This window comes from Muntiacus reevesi, chromosome 8, assembly GCF_963930625.1.
Source record: "Muntiacus reevesi chromosome 8, mMunRee1.1, whole genome shotgun sequence".
NCBI lineage: Eukaryota > Metazoa > Chordata > Mammalia > Artiodactyla > Cervidae > Muntiacus > Muntiacus reevesi.
The window spans coordinates 45,101,724-45,119,482 of NC_089256.1; the positions used below are offsets into that span (position 1 = coordinate 45,101,724).

At 37.4% G+C, this 17,759-nt stretch overlaps 2 protein-coding genes across 2 annotated transcripts in view; one reads left to right on the top strand and one right to left on the bottom strand.

Moving 5' to 3' along the window:
• SLC15A2 (solute carrier family 15 member 2) overlaps window positions 1-16,804 on the top strand; it is a 39,021-nt gene extending 22,217 nt beyond the window's left edge. The window contains exons 14-22 of the mRNA XM_065942669.1: window positions 490-571; window positions 2,854-2,988; window positions 3,908-4,072; window positions 4,274-4,320; window positions 6,046-6,156; window positions 6,843-6,939; window positions 13,426-13,572; window positions 14,379-14,483; window positions 14,814-16,804. Coding sequence (XP_065798741.1) covers window positions 490-571; window positions 2,854-2,988; window positions 3,908-4,072; window positions 4,274-4,320; window positions 6,046-6,156; window positions 6,843-6,939; window positions 13,426-13,572; window positions 14,379-14,483; window positions 14,814-14,990 — 1,066 coding nt within the window. The 3' untranslated portion in view covers window positions 14,991-16,804. The remainder of the gene's footprint in view (window positions 1-489; window positions 572-2,853; window positions 2,989-3,907; window positions 4,073-4,273; window positions 4,321-6,045; window positions 6,157-6,842; window positions 6,940-13,425; window positions 13,573-14,378; window positions 14,484-14,813) is intronic.
• Window positions 1-17,759, bottom strand: part of IQCB1 (IQ motif containing B1) — a 150,244-nt gene that overhangs the window by 117,737 nt on the left and 14,748 nt on the right. The window lies entirely within an intron of this gene.

Genomic DNA, 17,759 nt, shown 5'->3' on the forward strand with positions numbered 1-17,759 from the left:
TTTGTAAAAGCACAAATCTTGCTCCTAAGGACTTTATTCTTTAGTAAGGGAGCTAGAAAATATGCAAGGTTATTGCAAAAGATGAGTTATGTTAAGATGTTAAGCCTAAGAAGGGAAACAAAGTGCCCGGAAATGCAGAGATGGAAGAGAGTGGCCAGCATCAAGAAAAACTTATAAAGAAGAGGAAAAGAAGGTAATAAAATATAGTAACTGGTATATGGTAAAAGTTCAATAATTCTGGCTGTGTTACTATTATTTTTGCTATTATGATATAATAGAAAAACCATCATAAATAAAGGTGGAGAAAATGATGTGTTACAAAGAACAGTTCAGTGTGACTCAAGTAAAGGTAAAAAGAAGGATATATGAAGGGGAGTACTAACAAATACTTTGAAAGTAATTGAAAACAAATTAGGTAAGCTTAGGAGGTTTAGATTTTATTCTTTAGCACCTACAGTTTAGGTATAATTGCCTCTGTTTCCTCTACAGATCACTTAGGAAAATGGCTGTTGGTATGATCCTAGCATGCCTGGCTTTTGCAGTTGCTGCTGCTGTAGAGATAAAAATTAATGTGAGTACAGTAAATCTTAAGCTCCATGAGGGCAGGATCATATCTATTTTGTTCATTTTTCTGACTTGTTCAATCTTGATTCACTGGGCCCTACCATAGTAGCTGTTTTACAGAAGGTGCATAATAAATATTTGCAGCAAATGATTAGATAAAAGAGTAGAGCAGCAGTGTAAAATGAAGTCCATCTCCCACCTGAATGATGTAGGAATTTCCAAACACCAGTATCCAAGATATGTAATCATCTCTTTGATACCTTACCAAATACTCAAACACCTTTTAGCAGATTGAATAGTCACTATTGGGGAATGATGTATGGGGCCACAGCCAAGTCAAAAAGAATGGAGTTTGTTACCTGGCATCAGTGCTTACAGGGGATTCCCTGATAGCTCAGTTGATAAAGAAACCACCTGCTATGCAGGAGACGTGGGTTTAATTCTGAGTTGGGAAGATCCCCTGGAGAAGGGAAAGACTACAGAAGCAGAAGATATTAAGAAGAGGTGGCAAAAATACACAGAGGAGCCATACAAAAAAAATCTTCACAACCCTGATAACCACGATGGTGTGATCACTCACCTAGAGCCAGACATCCTGGAATGTGAAGTCAAGTGGGCCTTAGGAAGCATCACTACAAACGAAGCTAGTGGAGTCGATGGAATTCCAGTTGAGCTATTTCAAATCCTAAGAGATGATGCTGTGAAAGTGCTGCACTCAAGATGCCAGCAAATTTGGAAAACTCAGCAGTGGCCACAGGACTGGAAAAGGTCAGTTTTCATTCCAATCCCAAAGAAAGGCAATGCCAAAGAATGCTCAAACTACAGCACAATTGTACTCATCTCACATGCTAATAAAGTAATGCTCAAAATTCTCCAAGCCAGGCTTCAATAGTACATGAACTGAGAACTTCCAGATGTTCAAGCTGGATTTAGAAAAGGCAGTGGAACCAGTGATCAAATTGCCAACATCGGTTGGATCATCGAAAAAGCAAGAGAGTTCTAGAAAACCATCTATTTCTGCTTTATTGACTATGCCAAAGTCTTTGACTGTGTGGATCACAACAAACTGTGGAAAATTCTTCAAGAGATAGGAGTACCAGGCCACCTTACCTGCCTCCTGATAAATCTATATGCAGATCAAGAGAAGCCACAGTTAGAACTGGACATTGAACAGTGGACTGGTTCCAAATCAGGAAAGGAGTACGTCAAGGCTGTATATTGTTACCCTGCTTATTTAACTTATATGGAGAGTACATCATGTTAAATGCCAGGCTGGATGAAGCACAAGCTGGAATCAAGATTGCCGGGAGAAATATCAATAACCTCAGATATGCAGATGACACCACCCTTATGGCAGAAAGTGAAGAGGGAACTAAAGAGCTTTTTGATGAAAGAGGAGAGTGAAAAAGCTGCCTTAAAACTCAACATTCAGAAAACTAAGATCATGGCATCCGGTCCCATCACTACATGCAAATAGATGGGGAAACAGTGAGAGATCTTATTTTCTTGGGCTCCAAAATCACTGCAGATGTTGACTGCAATGATGAAATTAAAAGATGATTGCTCCTTGGAAGAAAAGCTATGACAAATCTAGATAGCATATTAAAAAGCAGAGACATTACTTTGCCAACAAAGGTATATCTAATCAAAGCTATGGTTTTTCCAGTAGTCATGTATGTATGTGAGAGTTGGACCAGAAAGAAAGCTGAGTGTCGAAGAACTGATGCTTTTGAACCATGGTGTTGGAGAAAACTCTTAAGAGTCCTTTGGGCTGCAAAGAGACAAACCAGTCAATCCTAAAGGAAATCAATCCTGAATATTCATTGGAAGTACTGATTCTGAAGCTGAAACTCCAATACTTTGGCCACCTGCTGCAAAGAACTGATTCATTGGAAAAGACCCTGATGCTGGGAAAGCCTGAAACAGGAGAAGGGGACAATAGAGGATGAGAAGGTTGGATGGCATCACTGACTCGATGGACATGAGTTTGAGCAAGCTTCGGGAGGTGGTGATGGACAGGGAAACTGGCGTGCTACAGTTCATGGGGTTGCAAAGAGTCAGACATGACTAAGCGACTGAACTTCTCTGATCAGTGCTTACTACAGTGAGGTGGAGATTCCCGCTCCAAACTGCCTTCAGAATTTTCAAAGCCAAATGCTCTTTAGAGGTAGAAAACTGTATCCTCTTGACTAGATAAACTTGGCTATCAAGATAGTACTGCAGTATATGATCTCATTGTATCTCAAGGGTGATTTGTTGGTAATTCTAACATGTGTTCTCTGTCCTAAGGAAATGGCCCCACACCAGCCAGATTCCCAAGAGATTTTCCTACAAGTCTTAAATCTGGCAGATGATGAGGTGAAGGTAACAGTGCTCAGCGATGAAAATAATACTCTGTTGGCAGAGTCCATCAAATCTTTTCAGGTGACGTATGGACTTGAGTGAGTTAGAAACATTCAGATTATGTGCCAAGGCAGCAGCATAATACAGTGGTTTATAGCATGCATTTGTTGAGTCGAAGTGCCCCAATCCAATTCCTGGTTCTGCCACTCTGTAGTTATAAGACCTTTAACAAGTTATTTGTATCTCTAAACCTCAGTTTTATCATCTGTAAAATGGCCGTAATTTTTATGTCATAAGCTGTTGTAAGGATAAATATTATATGTAAAGTGCTTAGCATAATGTCTGAGACATTGTAAGCTCTCAATAGGTGGTAATTTGTTTTAGCATTTCAAACTGCTTCCTACACACACCCTGTGGAAGAGTTTGGCTTGCATATTTTCACTACTATATTATACATATTCTGAAATATTCATTTAAAAATACTTTAATAAAATATACATTTATTATTGAAAATTGGGGAATGTGTCAACAGATATAAAATTCACCTATAAATCCATCACACAGATTAATTATAGATAGCAGTTTTGTATAAACAAATAAACAGATTTCTTAAAAGTGTTGAAACACTATATGCTGTATTGACTTTGAATTTTTCTTAAGATAAACTGCATCAAAAGCATTTTCCTGTGTCCTTAGATAAACTTTGAGTATGTGATGTTAATGGATACATAATATTCCATTCTGTGGAAATATTATAGTTTAGTAAAATATTTCCTTATCAGTATTTTAATTATTATAACTAATCCTGTAATGAACATCCTTATTCATAAATCTTTATTCATGCCTATAATTTATCCTATGGTATCTTCCCAGAAATGGAATTATGAAGTTAAAGAGTAATGTTGAAAATATTTGATGAGGTCAACTGCCCTGGTTTACTATGAGACTCAGTGTTCAAGGTGGGGTAGAAGATGAATGTAACAGGCTCTTCATTCTCCAGAATATGCCACACTATTCCAAACTCCACTTGAAGACAAAAAGCCAGAATTTCCACTTCCAATTGAAATATCATAATGTGTCTGTCTACACTGAGCATTCTGTGGAGGAGAAAATATGGTACACCCTCATCATTCGAGAAGATGGGGAAAGTATTTCTAGCATGATGGTAAGTGAGGAATGGACTAATTTCCAAATTATCTTAGAGTATGATGACTGGCTCATCAATATCTTACCAAGGATATATCTGATGATCAAATTTTATGATTTGATTATGATATGATTTTATGATTTGATTTTATGATCAAATTTTATGATTATCACTTCCTTCTAGTCACTGGTAACTGATTTTTACTTCCCTCTATTGTAGGTGAAGGATGAAGAAAACAAAGCAACCAATGGGATGATAGCCATGAGGTTTGGATGTCAAGGAGACACAGGCCTCTCTGTTCTCTTGAATCTGGGGTCTCTTCTGGGCTGTGGGACTTCAGAAGAGACCCCATATTCTTCATTCTGCAGAATATGCCACACTATTCCAGACTCCACTTGATGACAAAAAACCAGAATTTCCACTTCCAATTGAAAGATCACAATGTGTCTGTCTACAGAACTTCACATTCTGATTGTCTTGTATTAGGATGCGTTTTCCTAGAATGTCAGGAGGATTGGTGTTAAGGCATTTCCCCAGGGAATTGAGAGGCACAGATTCAAAACCAAGTCTTTTGGCTTGCTTTCTCAATGGTAATCAAAAATGACCCTGTATCTATGAACACCCCTCTGTGCTCTGTCACATGGATTACTTCTACTGAATTTTATGCACTTATCTTGCTCTTAAGAAAAAAAATTAAGTACTTCCTGTCTGTGATCCTCAGAGAGAAATTTAGAAGTAAATATTTCTCCCTTTATTACTGGAAGTTGAATATCTTTTATAGTTACTATGTTTTTTTTTAATTTAATTTAATTTTTTTTTATTAGTTGGAGGCTAATTACTTCACAACATTTCAGTGGGTTTTGTCATACAGTTATTATGTTTTTAAAGTAAAATTTAAAATGAACCTATAGAGGCATCATGGTTTAGTAAAGGTAACATACTTGGAGTCAAAAGACTGGTTTTGAATCTAGATAAGGTTGAAGGTCTTGTTAGACACTCTGGCACAGTTACAAAGATGAAGCCCTGAAGAGGTCACTTGCTCACAGGGGCAGGAATCTGACAGGAAACAGACAGATGCATGTGTCTATGACCATGAAGATTAAATGGTTGCTATACAGAATAGCATTTTAGAGGAAAACTTTTAATGAAAAATTTGAATTTCACTGAAGGCTGGAACAGTCATAATAATCTGCCTTTGCATGATTTTCAGAAAAAGTAAACAGATCAAAATATGTCTTCCCTGGGTCAGAGAGCAATGGAAACCTCCAGTAAGGATGAAAGGGAGCAATTTCTAGGTTAGTGCAGGATGATCTAAAGTCCAGGAATCAACATCAATGGTTTTAGAGGGAACTGCCCTTCTAATCCCATGAGCCAGGGACTAATACAAATGCTATGAAAAATTGAAATGGAACGATTTAGGGGCTCAGGTTCAAAAGATTAAAAAGATGATTCTGGAAGAGTTCAAGTTTGTCTGAAGACCCAAAAGAATGATAGCTTAACCTACTGTGGGTTGGGAGTCTGAGTTTTATATAAAGCAAATCAGACTTCATTTATAAGATAAAGCATAAGTTTTATATAAATACTAATATGTATTTATATATACATAATTATTTTCCTTTTTGGAGCTTCAGTTGATGAATTCCATCATTAAAAAACAGAAAGAAATTGGGTGCACCTAAGCTGGGTTACTGAGGAGGCTCAAACTGCCATGGGTGATCATGATAGTGTCATCCCAGTTGAGATCAGGTGATGATGTGGCAGACAAAAAGCTAATACCTGAGGAAAGAAAAAGATAGGGACAGCTAAGACTACTAATTACTTATGTGTGAGTTCATTTATTCATTCAGTTAACAATATATATTATGTACCTTTTATGTGCTAGCCTCTGTTCTAGGCACTGGGCATATAGCAATAAACAAAACAGAAAAGGCCCCTGCCCATTTATCAGGTGGAAGAGTTTGTCTAATCTCTAACAATGTCTCTACCCTTAGGTTTGTTAACACTTTGCATGAAGAGGTCAATGTCTCCCTGGGTACAGATGCATCCCTCATTGTTGGTGAAGACTATGGTGTGTCTGCTTACAGAACTGTGCAAAGAGGAGAGTAAGAGCACTACCCTGTGGACATTTTACTTTCATCAACAACTGACTTTTAAATACTTTCTTTGTGTATAGGCGGGCAGATTAGGTATAGAAGTTATACCTAATTATATACCTAATATACCTCAGCTAATTGTAAATATACACAGACTCCTCTTTTGCAACCGTTCACTCCTTTCCTCAGTCTCATGTTGTTCTGCACAGACATATTGAGACCATGCTTGTTGTGAAGGCCGTCTCCTGGAGGTTTGCCGGTTTATTATTGGCTCCCATTCCTGCCCTTTTGTAACTCCTATTAACACCTTGTTACTTTGAGCTTATCCTTTCAGATTCAGTTTTAAGCTGTTCCACTAGTTCATAAGATTCAGAAAAGAAAAATTCATAAGATCTAGATGAGAAGACTTAGAGTCTGAAGTTCACAACAGAAAACAATTTGTACCTTCTGCATTCTGCATTCTGCATTCAGGTTTAAGGTTAAAAAAAAAATACCTGTTAGGCAATGAAATCTCAGATCAGAGGTGGGAAAAACCTTGCAAGACAATAATTTACTCTAAGACTCCTCAAAGAGAAATGGTTGCTTTGCTGCTTGATTCACTATCAGTAGAGAGATGAAATCACTCTTTCCACCAGAGATGGAAGTGCTTTTCTAAATTGTAATGTTTATTTTAACCTAAATTTGTCCTGTTGCAGATATCCTGCAGTGCATTGTAGAACAAAGAATGAAGATTTTTCGCTGAATTTGGGCCTACTAGACTTTGGTGCAATTTATCTGTTTGTCATTACTAATGTAAGTATCTCATGGCCATCCTCACTCTTTCCTTCCATATATCTGTATCTATATAACTATATCACATCTAAACTTATATATAATATATATCTATATGTATCTATATGTGTCTATATATATATATCCTGGATCCAAAGAAGACTCTATGCCAAGATGGTATCACATACTTATCTCTAGTGTAAGGTGATAGCTTCTATAGTGACTTTAGAAAAGCTACTAAGGTCTCCAGAGAGGACTTAAAATAGATAACATTGGCAGCAGGCATAGGATCTTGGGGAATGGTAGACATAATTTATCTTGAGTCATCACTGTGAGGTGACATGGTCTGCTCCAGTCTCATTATGGCACCAAGAAAACAAAAATTATTTTGGTCTTCTTGACTGACTTCACATGTGGTTCTCCTAGCTCCTTGGAAATTGATCTGCTAGTATATCACAGTCTGAAATACCAACACTTGTAGCAAATGTCAATCTTTACACAAGTTTGGGGGATCAATTAACTGTGGCCCATCAAAAGCAGTTGTTCAGCCATCAGGGTATTAGACCTCTGATGTCAATTTTGATTCTAATTTTATTCCATTACTTTTGGCATTGTATTAAATATAAAAAGTACATAGTAAATAAGAAAAAGATGGAACATTTCTAGAAGGGTGATAATAATCTGCAACATTTTATTTATTGTAATTAATTTAATTAGCATGACATTTTTGGTATGCCATTTTTTATTATAGCCTTATTGAGATATAATTCATATACCATACAATTCACCCCCTTCAAGCATATAATGGTTTAAAATGTATTAACATATTCAATATGCATTGTATGTTCAATACACATATAGGATATATTTTCAATAATATGTATTCAGTAGTGCTTAAAAATTCAGAGTTGTGTAATTTTAGAACATTTTCCTCATTCCAAAAAAGAAGCCCCATACTCATCAGCAGTCACTCACCATTTCCTCCCAAATCCCTTACCCCTAGACAACTACTTGTTTACTTTCCTTATACACTGGCCTATTGTGGACATTTAGTATAAATGTAATGATATACTATGTGGTCTTTTGTGTCTGGATTCTTTCATTTAGCTTATTTTTAAGGTTCATTCATATTGCAGTATGTAACAGTTCAGTTCAGTTCAGTGGCTCAGTCGCGTCCAACTCTTTGCGACCCCATGAACTGCAGCACACCAGGCCTCCCTGTCCATCACCAACTCCCGGAGCCTACCCAAACTCATGTCCATTGAGTTGGTGATGCCATCCAACCATCTCATCCTTTGTCATTCCCTTCTCCTTCTGCCCTCAATCTTCCCCAGCATCAGAGTCTTTTCAGGGTATATAACAGTACTTCACTTCCTTTTATTGCCCAGTTATATCCCATTGCATGGATATAACACATACTGTTTATGTATTCATCAGTATATGGACATTTGGTGTTTTTACCTTTTGACTGATATAAATAATGTTGCTATGAATATTCATGTACAAGTGTTTGTGTGGGCATATATTTTCACTTCTCTTGGGTATATAACTAGGAGTGGAATTGTTGAGTTACATGGTAATTCTGTGTTTAACCATTTGAGTAACTGCCATGTGCTTAGTCGCTCAGTCATGTCCGACTCTTTGCGACCCTTTGGACTGTAGCCTGCCAGGCTCCTCTGTACATGGGGATTCTCCACGCAAGAATACTGGAGGGGGTTGCTATGTCCTCCTCCTGGGAATCTTCCCAACCCAGGGATCAGACCCAGGTTACCTGCATTGCAGGCAGATTCTTTACCATCTGAGCCACCAGGGAAGCCCTTTTGCAAAGTGAATGCACATTTATCATTCCCATGAGTAGAAAGTGGCAATATTCTCACATCTTTGCAGCACTTATTTTTCTGTCTTATTAATTATAGCCATTCCAGTAGGTATGAAATGGTATCTAATTGTGGTTTTGATTTGTATTTTCCTGATGACTAATGATGTTGAGTACCTTTTAATGTACTTATTGGCCATTTGTAATCAGGTTTGGAGAAATGTCTATTCAGATTCTTTGTGCAATTTCTAATTGAGTTGTCTTTTAATTATTGACTTGTAAGGGCTTTCCAGGTGATGCTAGTGGTAAAGAACCTGCTTGTCAATGCAGGAGACATAAGAGACATAGGTTCGATCCCTGGTTGGGGAAGATCCCCTGGAGGAGGACATGGCAACCCACTCCAGTATTCTTGCCTGGAGGATCATGGACAGAGGAGCCTGGCAGTCTACATTCCATAGGGTTCACAAAGAGTTGGACAAGACTGAAGCAACTTAGCATACAAGTATTCTTTATGTATTTTAAATATAAGTCCATTATTAGATATACAATTTGCAAATATTTTCTCCCATTCATAAAGTTGTCTTTTTAACTTTCTTGATGGTGTCCACTGAAGTACAAACACTTTTAATCTATATGATGTTCAATTTATCAACTTTTTCTTTGGTTGCATATACTTTAAGTATTACATCTAAGAAACCATTGCCATATCTAAGCTCACGAGGATTTATGCCTATATTTACCTCCAAGTTTTATTGTTTTTACCTCTTACATTTCAGTTCAGTTCAGTTCAGTAGCTCAGTCATGTCCGACTCTTTGCAAACTGCGACCCCATGAACAGCAGCACACCAGGCCTCTCTGTCCATCACCAACTCCCGAAGTTTACCCAAACTCAAGTCCATTGAGTTGGTGATGCCATCCAGCCATCTCATCCTCTGTCATCCCCCTCTCCTCCTGCCCTCAATCTTTCCCAGCATCAGGATCTTTTCAAATGAGTCAGCTCTTTGCATCAGGTGGCCAAAGTATTGGAGTTTCAGCTTCAACATCAGCCCTTCCAATGAACACCCAGGACTGATCTCCTTTAGGATGGACTGGTTGGATCTCCTTGTAGTCCAGGGGACTCTCAAGAGTCTTCTCCAACACCACAGTTCAAAAGCATCAGTTCTTCGGTGCTCAGCTTCCTTTATAGTACAACTCTCACATCCATACACGACTACTGGAAAAACCATAGATTGACTAGATGGACCTCTTACATTTAGGACTTCTATATGTAGCTCAGTTGGTAAAGAATCTGCCTGCAATGCAGGAGACCTGGGTTCGATCCCTGGGTTGGGAAGATTCCCTGGAGAAGGAAATGGCAGCCCACTCCAGTATTCTTGCCTGAAGAATTCCCATGGACAGAGAAGCCTGGTGGGTTATAGTACATGGGATTGCAAAGAGTCAGACATGACTTAGCAACTAAATAAACATTTAGGACTTTAATCTATCTTGAGTTAATTTTTGTATATAGTATGAGCTTGGGGGTTAACTTTATTCTTTTGTATGTGAACATCCAGTTGTTCAACACAATCTGTTGAAGATTCTTTTCCCACTAAATGGTCTTGATATTGTTGTCAAAAGTCAACTGACCAAAAATGTGAGGGTTATTTCTGGAGTCAATTCTATTCCATTTACCTATATATTTATTCTTGTGCCTATACCACAATCTCTTAATTACTGTTACTTTGTAGTCAATTTAAAAATCAGGAAGTAGGAGTCTTTCAGTTTTGCTCATTCTTCCCTTTCAAGACTGGTTTGGCTATTATGGGTTCCCTGAATTTTCATATAATCTTAGGATCAGCTTGGGATCAGCAGCCAGCTGAGATTTTTTATAAAGATTGCATTGAATTTATGAGGTGATTATGAGGAGTTTTGCTACCTTAACAATATTGTCTCCTGACCAGTGAACGTGAAGTGTCTTTCCATTTATCTTAGGTCTTCTTCAAGATGTAAATATTTTCAACAATGCTTTTGTACTTTTTAGAATATAGGTTTTACATTTGTTTCGTTATATTTATTCCTAAGTATTTTGTTCTTTATTTTGCTGTTACTTATGGAATCATTTCCCTAATTTCATTTTTAAATTGCTCATTGGAAATATGTAGAAATACAACTGATACTGATCTTATGTCCTGCAACCTTACTGAACTCATTTGTTAGTTTTAATAGATTTTTTAGTGGATCCCTTAGGACTTTATACATACAAGATCATGCTATCTGCATAAAGAAGCTTTACTTCTTTCAGTGGATGACTTTTACTTCTTTCTTTCTTAGTGAAGTGCTCTTGCTTGAACCACCAAGAAAATATTGAATAGAAGAGGTGAGAGTAGACATTCACTTGGGGGAAAGCATTCAGTCTTTTATCACTGAGTATGTTAGCTATGGGATTTTTATAGGTGTCATTGACTGGGTATCAGGTTAAGTACCCTTCCATTCCTAGTCTGTTGTAGTTTGTGTTTGTATGTTTTTTACTAGGAAAGTGGGAGGAGGCATTGAATTTTGTCAAATGCTTTTTCTGTGTCTACTGAAAATCATGTGATTTTCTATTGATATGGTGCATTAACTGATTTTCTGCTGTTAAAGCAACCTAGCTGTATTAGTTTTCTAGGGCCACTGTAACAAAGTACCACAGGCTGAATGGCTTAAAGAACAGAAATTTATTGTCTTACAGTCATGAAGGATAGAAGTCTAAGACCAAGGTGTTGGTAGAGTAGTTTCCTTCTGAGAGCTGTGAGAAAGAATCCATTTCATTTAGCTTCCTTTAGCTTTTAGTGGTTTTCTGACAATGTTTGGTGTTGCTTGGTGTATAGAAGAATCACCCCAGTCTTCACTTTCATCTTCTCATGGAATTCTCCCTGCATGTTTGTCTATGTCCAAATTTCTCTTATGAAGACACCGGTCATATTGGATTAGGGGTCCCACCCGAGTGACCTCATTATAATTTGACTAATTATATCTACAACAACTCTATTTCCAAATAAGGTCACATTCTCAGGTGGGTAATGGGGGTTTGAATTCAACATATGAGTTTTAGGGGGCCACAACTCAATTCATAACACTTGCATTCCTAGTGTTATTTCAGTTTTTCTCTGTTCTGTCTATAGTATACTGCTCAAGTTAGAGGCTGTATATATTGTTTCTGAATGTGAGGATATAATAAGCATCTAGAGTAGAGATCATAAATTAGAGGTTCTGAGGGCCCAGTTCCTCATGTAGTTCTGTTTTGTCTGGTTGCAGTCTTGACAAAAATGATAATAATTATTAATTGACAATATTTAAAATTCAAGCAATTTCACCAAAGAAACTGATTTCTTAACATTTCTTTGTTATTCAATCAGAAAATTTTGTAACAAGTATTACCATGTCACTTGGCTGGTGCTAAAGTGGCTGTATGCTTCAGACAGTTTACCATAGTCTGTATCACTCCCATTCAGTCTACTTTGTTTACTTAATTATTATACTTGTCTGTGAGTATTTAAGAATGTGACTTTTATTTACAAGCTCAGGTCACGGTCTTCTCTGAGGCTAAGAAAACCCAAATATATGCCCAGTATTATTCACAATGTCAATGAAAGCAACACTTCCCTTACTACATTTTGAATGCAGTGACTCTGACTCTTATGAAGACATCAGTCATATTAGATTAGGGCCCACCCCAATGATTTAATTATAATTTGACTGATTATATCTGCAACAACTCTATTTCCAAATAAGAAAATCAAAGGCATTTCAACATCAAGAACTTTTTATTTCAGGGCTTTTGAACTTCATATCTCTATTATCTATTATCTATTATCTATTATCTCTATTTTTAATCTCATGATATATCCATGTATTACATTTACTATTTAATAACACCTGCTACCTAAAACTTGGTTTTATCCCTATAAAAATATATAATTTCAAAAATTTCATTCCATTTATTGTACAGTAAAACTAAATACAGCTGAGAACCTGCATACAGTAAAAGTAGTTTTGGGGAAAAAAGACTGTAGAATCATGTATATTTGGTAACACTGATAACAAAAAATTGACTCTGAAGATTCTTTTTGACCAAAATTTTATAGGATTATAGCATCTTTTTGACAAAATTTTTATGTATACATTTGAGTTTAAAAATAATGGCCAGAAAATAAAGGAAAAAATAGCAGGTGGTATTTGATATAGGTATTTAAAAATTGATCGGGAAAATCTTTAATGTAAAGGTTACCAAGAAAATATTCTGATAAAATAATTTTAGTAAGATATTTAAATGGAAAATGTTAGAAATATTTTAATTGTACTTAACTTTTTAAAGTATATGCTTTTCTGATAATTGATCATATTTCAGATGCCATTTTACATTTAAAATATTGACCAGGATCAAAATATGCAGTAGGTCAAAATGTTGGGACTCCAAACTACAGTATTAAAATAGTCTACCATTTAAGGGCTCTGTTATAATGGTATCTGATTGACTGAAGCCAGCCAAGTGAGTGGAGTGTTACCAAAAGGAATTTCAAAAACCTGAAATTGTGTAGAAATTGCTCAATCTCTTCATGGTACAACAAGAATGACAATACAATCAGGAGATGGATGTAAGATCATAAATGCTATAGGCCAGGAATATTTACTCGAGACTCCTAACAAGCCCATTTCTTGTTTCCCTCACTAAGAGAACCAGTCAGGGTCCTCAGGCCTGGAAGATGGAATACATCCCAGCCAACAAAATGTCCATCGCATGGCAGCTACCACAATATGCTCTTGTTACAGCTGGGGAGGTCATGTTCTCTGTCACAGGACTTGAGTTTTCTTATTCTCAGGTAGGTTTTTGCAAGTGGAAAGTGGAGATGGAACTACTGCTCAGAGGATGGAGTTTTAATCCTGACACTGCCTCACTTGGGGCTTCCCTGGTGGCTCAGATGGTAAAGAATCTGCCTATAATGCAACAGGCCCAGGTTCAATCCCTGGGTTGGGAAGATCCCCTGGAGAAGGGATTGGCTATTCACTCCAGTATTCTTGCCTGGAGAATTCCATGGACAGAGGAGCCTGGCAGGATACAGTCACTGGGGTCACAAAGAGTTGGACACAACTGAGCAACCAACACTTTGACTGCCTTAACTAGGTATGTGACCATGGCCAAGACCTCTATCGTTTTTGGCTTTAGATTTCTTATGACCCTGAACAGAGTATCAACTTGACTCCCAGGAACATGGCAGGCTGGATCCCTATGCTGTTTGGGATCCAGAAAAGTATACTGAAACATTAAGGACTATGGAATCAAACTGCCCATGTTCAAATTTTGGCTGAACATCTATTGTGTAACCTTCCGCAAGTGAATTATCATCTGTCTAATGCTATTTTTGTGTAAAATAAGAATAGTAATAGAAATTATCCCTTAGGGTTTTAATGAAGATTATATGATACAATGATTTTAAAGTTTCAGTTAAGAGCTCCATCTTGTTGTTACTATGAACATTATTACCATTCCCTGAACTGATGCGATAGCTGAACTTGTGGGGGAAGTTCAAATCTGGAAGTTGGGGTGGGAGAAGTTTTCTGGGTAGATGCATGGTATAGGAGGGTGGTATAGGGAGTTTCTTTACTCACAGATTTGTGTCTTCTCTAGGCTCCCTCTAGCATGAAGTCTGTACTCCAGGCGGCCTGGTTGTTGACAGTTGCAGTTGGGAATATCATTGTGCTTATTGTGGCACAGTTCAGTGGCCTGGCTCAGGTATGTACCTAGGAGAAACAGGAGCACATGTCTACCAAGGATTTCCCTCCATCTTCCTCTGCTGCCCTTCCCCAACCCCTCTGTCTCCCACTCAGCCCTCTGACCTGAGATGAATTAGACACAGATTTTGCCAGGAAAAGAGACATGTAAGTTGCAATAATGGCCACATAGGTCCATGTGAGTCGAGGACAGTGAGCCCTATCTTCTCCTACCAAAGCTCTTCCTACACTGCTGACCCTGGGTCAGTCTGCTCCTCAGTCTTCATCTTAGAAAGATCAGTTTAGTATCAGGTTCTCCATATTTTTCTCTTATATGTATTTCTTCCTACAGTGGGCCGAATTCATTTTGTTTTCCTGCCTCTTGCTGGTGGTCTGCCTGATCTTCTCCATCATGGGATACTACTATGTTCCTTTAAAGCCAGGGGATGTTCAGGGGTCAACAGATAAGCAGACCCCTCAAATCCAAGGAAATATGATCGACCTGGAAACCAAGAAGACAAGACTCTAATGGTTCCCTAGACTCTGCCCAGGCCACAGTTCCTGACTCTGGTCTTGGCCATCACCATCTTCAAGCATTTTTCACTCCAGCTTGGTTAGAAGAGAGAAATAGCATCATATCCAAGTTGATTGCCTCTACTTTTCTCCCATGATAGAGGCAGGACTAGGTTTTTCAGTGCATTACAGGAAGGCCCCTGAAACTCTATGTCTTCCCATCTGTCAGTGAACTCAGTAAACAGTGTGTAGCGTTGCTAAAGCTGACCTGCTGTCTCCAAAAACACAAATGTATAATTGAGATTGGTCTCTGTGGTTATCAAAGTTATGTAGGAATTCTCTTACCTGATATTTAGAACGATTGTTCCACTCTCTGAAGTGCTGATTCAGGGGCAAAATTGCAGAATTAACAGAGAAATGGTATTTTAATGTTCTTCATTAGCGGTGTAATTGTACTGTTTACAAGGACTTCAAGAATTGGTATGTCTAGTGTGATCTGGTCCAGGACCTGCTTTGTCAGCTACCTAGGTCTGATAAGACCTTAGTAAATTTTTCAGTATAGATAGTAGGAGAAAAATTAAGTTTTACTAACACATAGGAGATGATATATCTTTCTGATAATTAGTCTTTTATCTACTAACCCAAATGCCCTTTCTCAGTACTGATACATCCTTGGAAACCAAATTAAAGAGAATAAACATGGTTCTGGAAAACAGAACAAGTATAAACTGTGGAAGTCCTGATAAGCCAGTCTTCTTGTGTACACTCTTCTTAGGGACTACATTGTTTCAGCCCTAGATCATACCCTTCTATGGACAACTGTAGAGAAGACACTAATTATAACTTTCCAACTCTGTCTTTTCAATGTTGTTAGGCGAGGTTTTTCTTATTATCACATTGTCTTGCTTATTGCAACAAGTATTTAATAACAACAGTATTTGGCTCAGCTGGTAAAGAATCAACCTGCAATGTGGGAGACCTGGGTTCAATCCCTGGAAGATCCCCTTGAGAAGGTAAGACTACCCACTCCAGTATTGTGGCCTGGAGAATTCCATGAACTGTATAGTCCACAGGGTTGCAAAGAGTCAGACACAACTGAGCGACTTTCACTTTCACTTCCATTTTATTAGTACTTCCTTTGGCCTCAAAGCAGTGGATCAGTTTTGATAACTTTTACTGTTTTGACAAATTTTAAATGACTTGTTTATTTTTTTTTTTTAAGTTATCTTAACACTCTACGTTTGAGCTTCTAAAATGGCAATGCTCAATGAAGGGCATGGTCGCGTATCAGGATTCTAACAAAATCTGGGGGTTAGAGTGGTAGAACATGACAGGGTTTTGTTTGCTTGTTGCTGTGTTGGTGAAAAAAGTTGAGAAATATTACCTTACACACAATGAATGACTCAGTGGACAGACATGGGAATATCATGATTCTACTGTGTATTGCTGGGGGACAAGTTCAAACATTTCCATTGGTTTTGCTCCATTATTCTCATCTAGAACTCTTTTGAGTCAGTCACATTGTAAACAAAACAAAGCAAGTTGCTCCAGTTTCTCAGGCTTTAATACTCTAGTTTCAGTTACCAAGTTTTCAGAAATACCGAAGTGAAAGCAACACTATCCGATTTTGACAGATACCTGTGAACTTGACTTCACAGATAATGTGAACTTGACTGTGCTTCTTCAGAAGATAATCTGTTCATTTTTGAAGCAGCTTTAACTCCACCTATTCTATTAACTACTGTCTCAAAAGATATTAACAGTGCTCTGTGAATAAAAGTTTCTATGGTTAAATAAATTTTGGAAATGAAGCATATGATATCCTCTTCTTAAGACTTATTAAAGACTATATTAAAGATTCTAAGAAATGCTTCAGTAAAGACATAAAACGCCTCATTTAGCCTCACATAGTATAGTGTTCTGCAGAACATGGACTTGGGAAAAACTGGCAGGCAATTCTTCCTTATGCTGAAGTAAAAGCTTTTTTCTTTGAAACCCATTACCATTGGTTCTTTCCTTTATGGCTAACAAGAATAAGCATAAAAAAAAAAAAAAGAATAAGCATAAACCCCTCTTTTATGCAGCAGACTTTTTGCTACTTGGGGAAAATTTTCATGTCATCTCCACAGTCATTAAGTATTCATCAAACTGAAGACTTTTAGTTTATTTCATGGCTCTTCACAGAGCCTAGTTTCACAGTTTCACAACTGTTTTTCCAATTCTGAAAAATATCCTTTGCTTGAAATTCAATGGTAGATAAGAATCCCTCTTAATATGTGTTATCTGAAGCCAAATATGTACAACATTCCAGAAGAGGTTGAACCAGAAGAACTAGAACCTGCCTTTCTTCCAACAATACTGCATAAAACAGAATTGTTTTATGTAACATTAGGTAACATTAGATGTTTTAGGCAACTATATTACAATATAGGTTTATGTTTTAAACACATGTTGGTTAAACCTCAAAAATTTAGAGTTTTTTAAAATTCATTTTTGAGTTTGACTTATTCCATTCATCTAGGTGTTAGGGGAAAAAAGATGAATAATCTGCTATACCTGTGTGCAAGCTTACCTCACTTATCTTGACTGTCTGTTTTAGAGACTACATGAGGCTTGAGAAAGTCATGAGTATTGAGGAAGAGCAATATGGACAGTACGACAGGACTGGAGTAAGTCAGTCAAGTATGAACAGGTAGAGAATGCCATCCCAGGAAGCTACAGCCAGATCATGTGAGGCTTTGTGGCCATGGTAAGACATTATGATGCTATTCTAAGTCCCATGTGA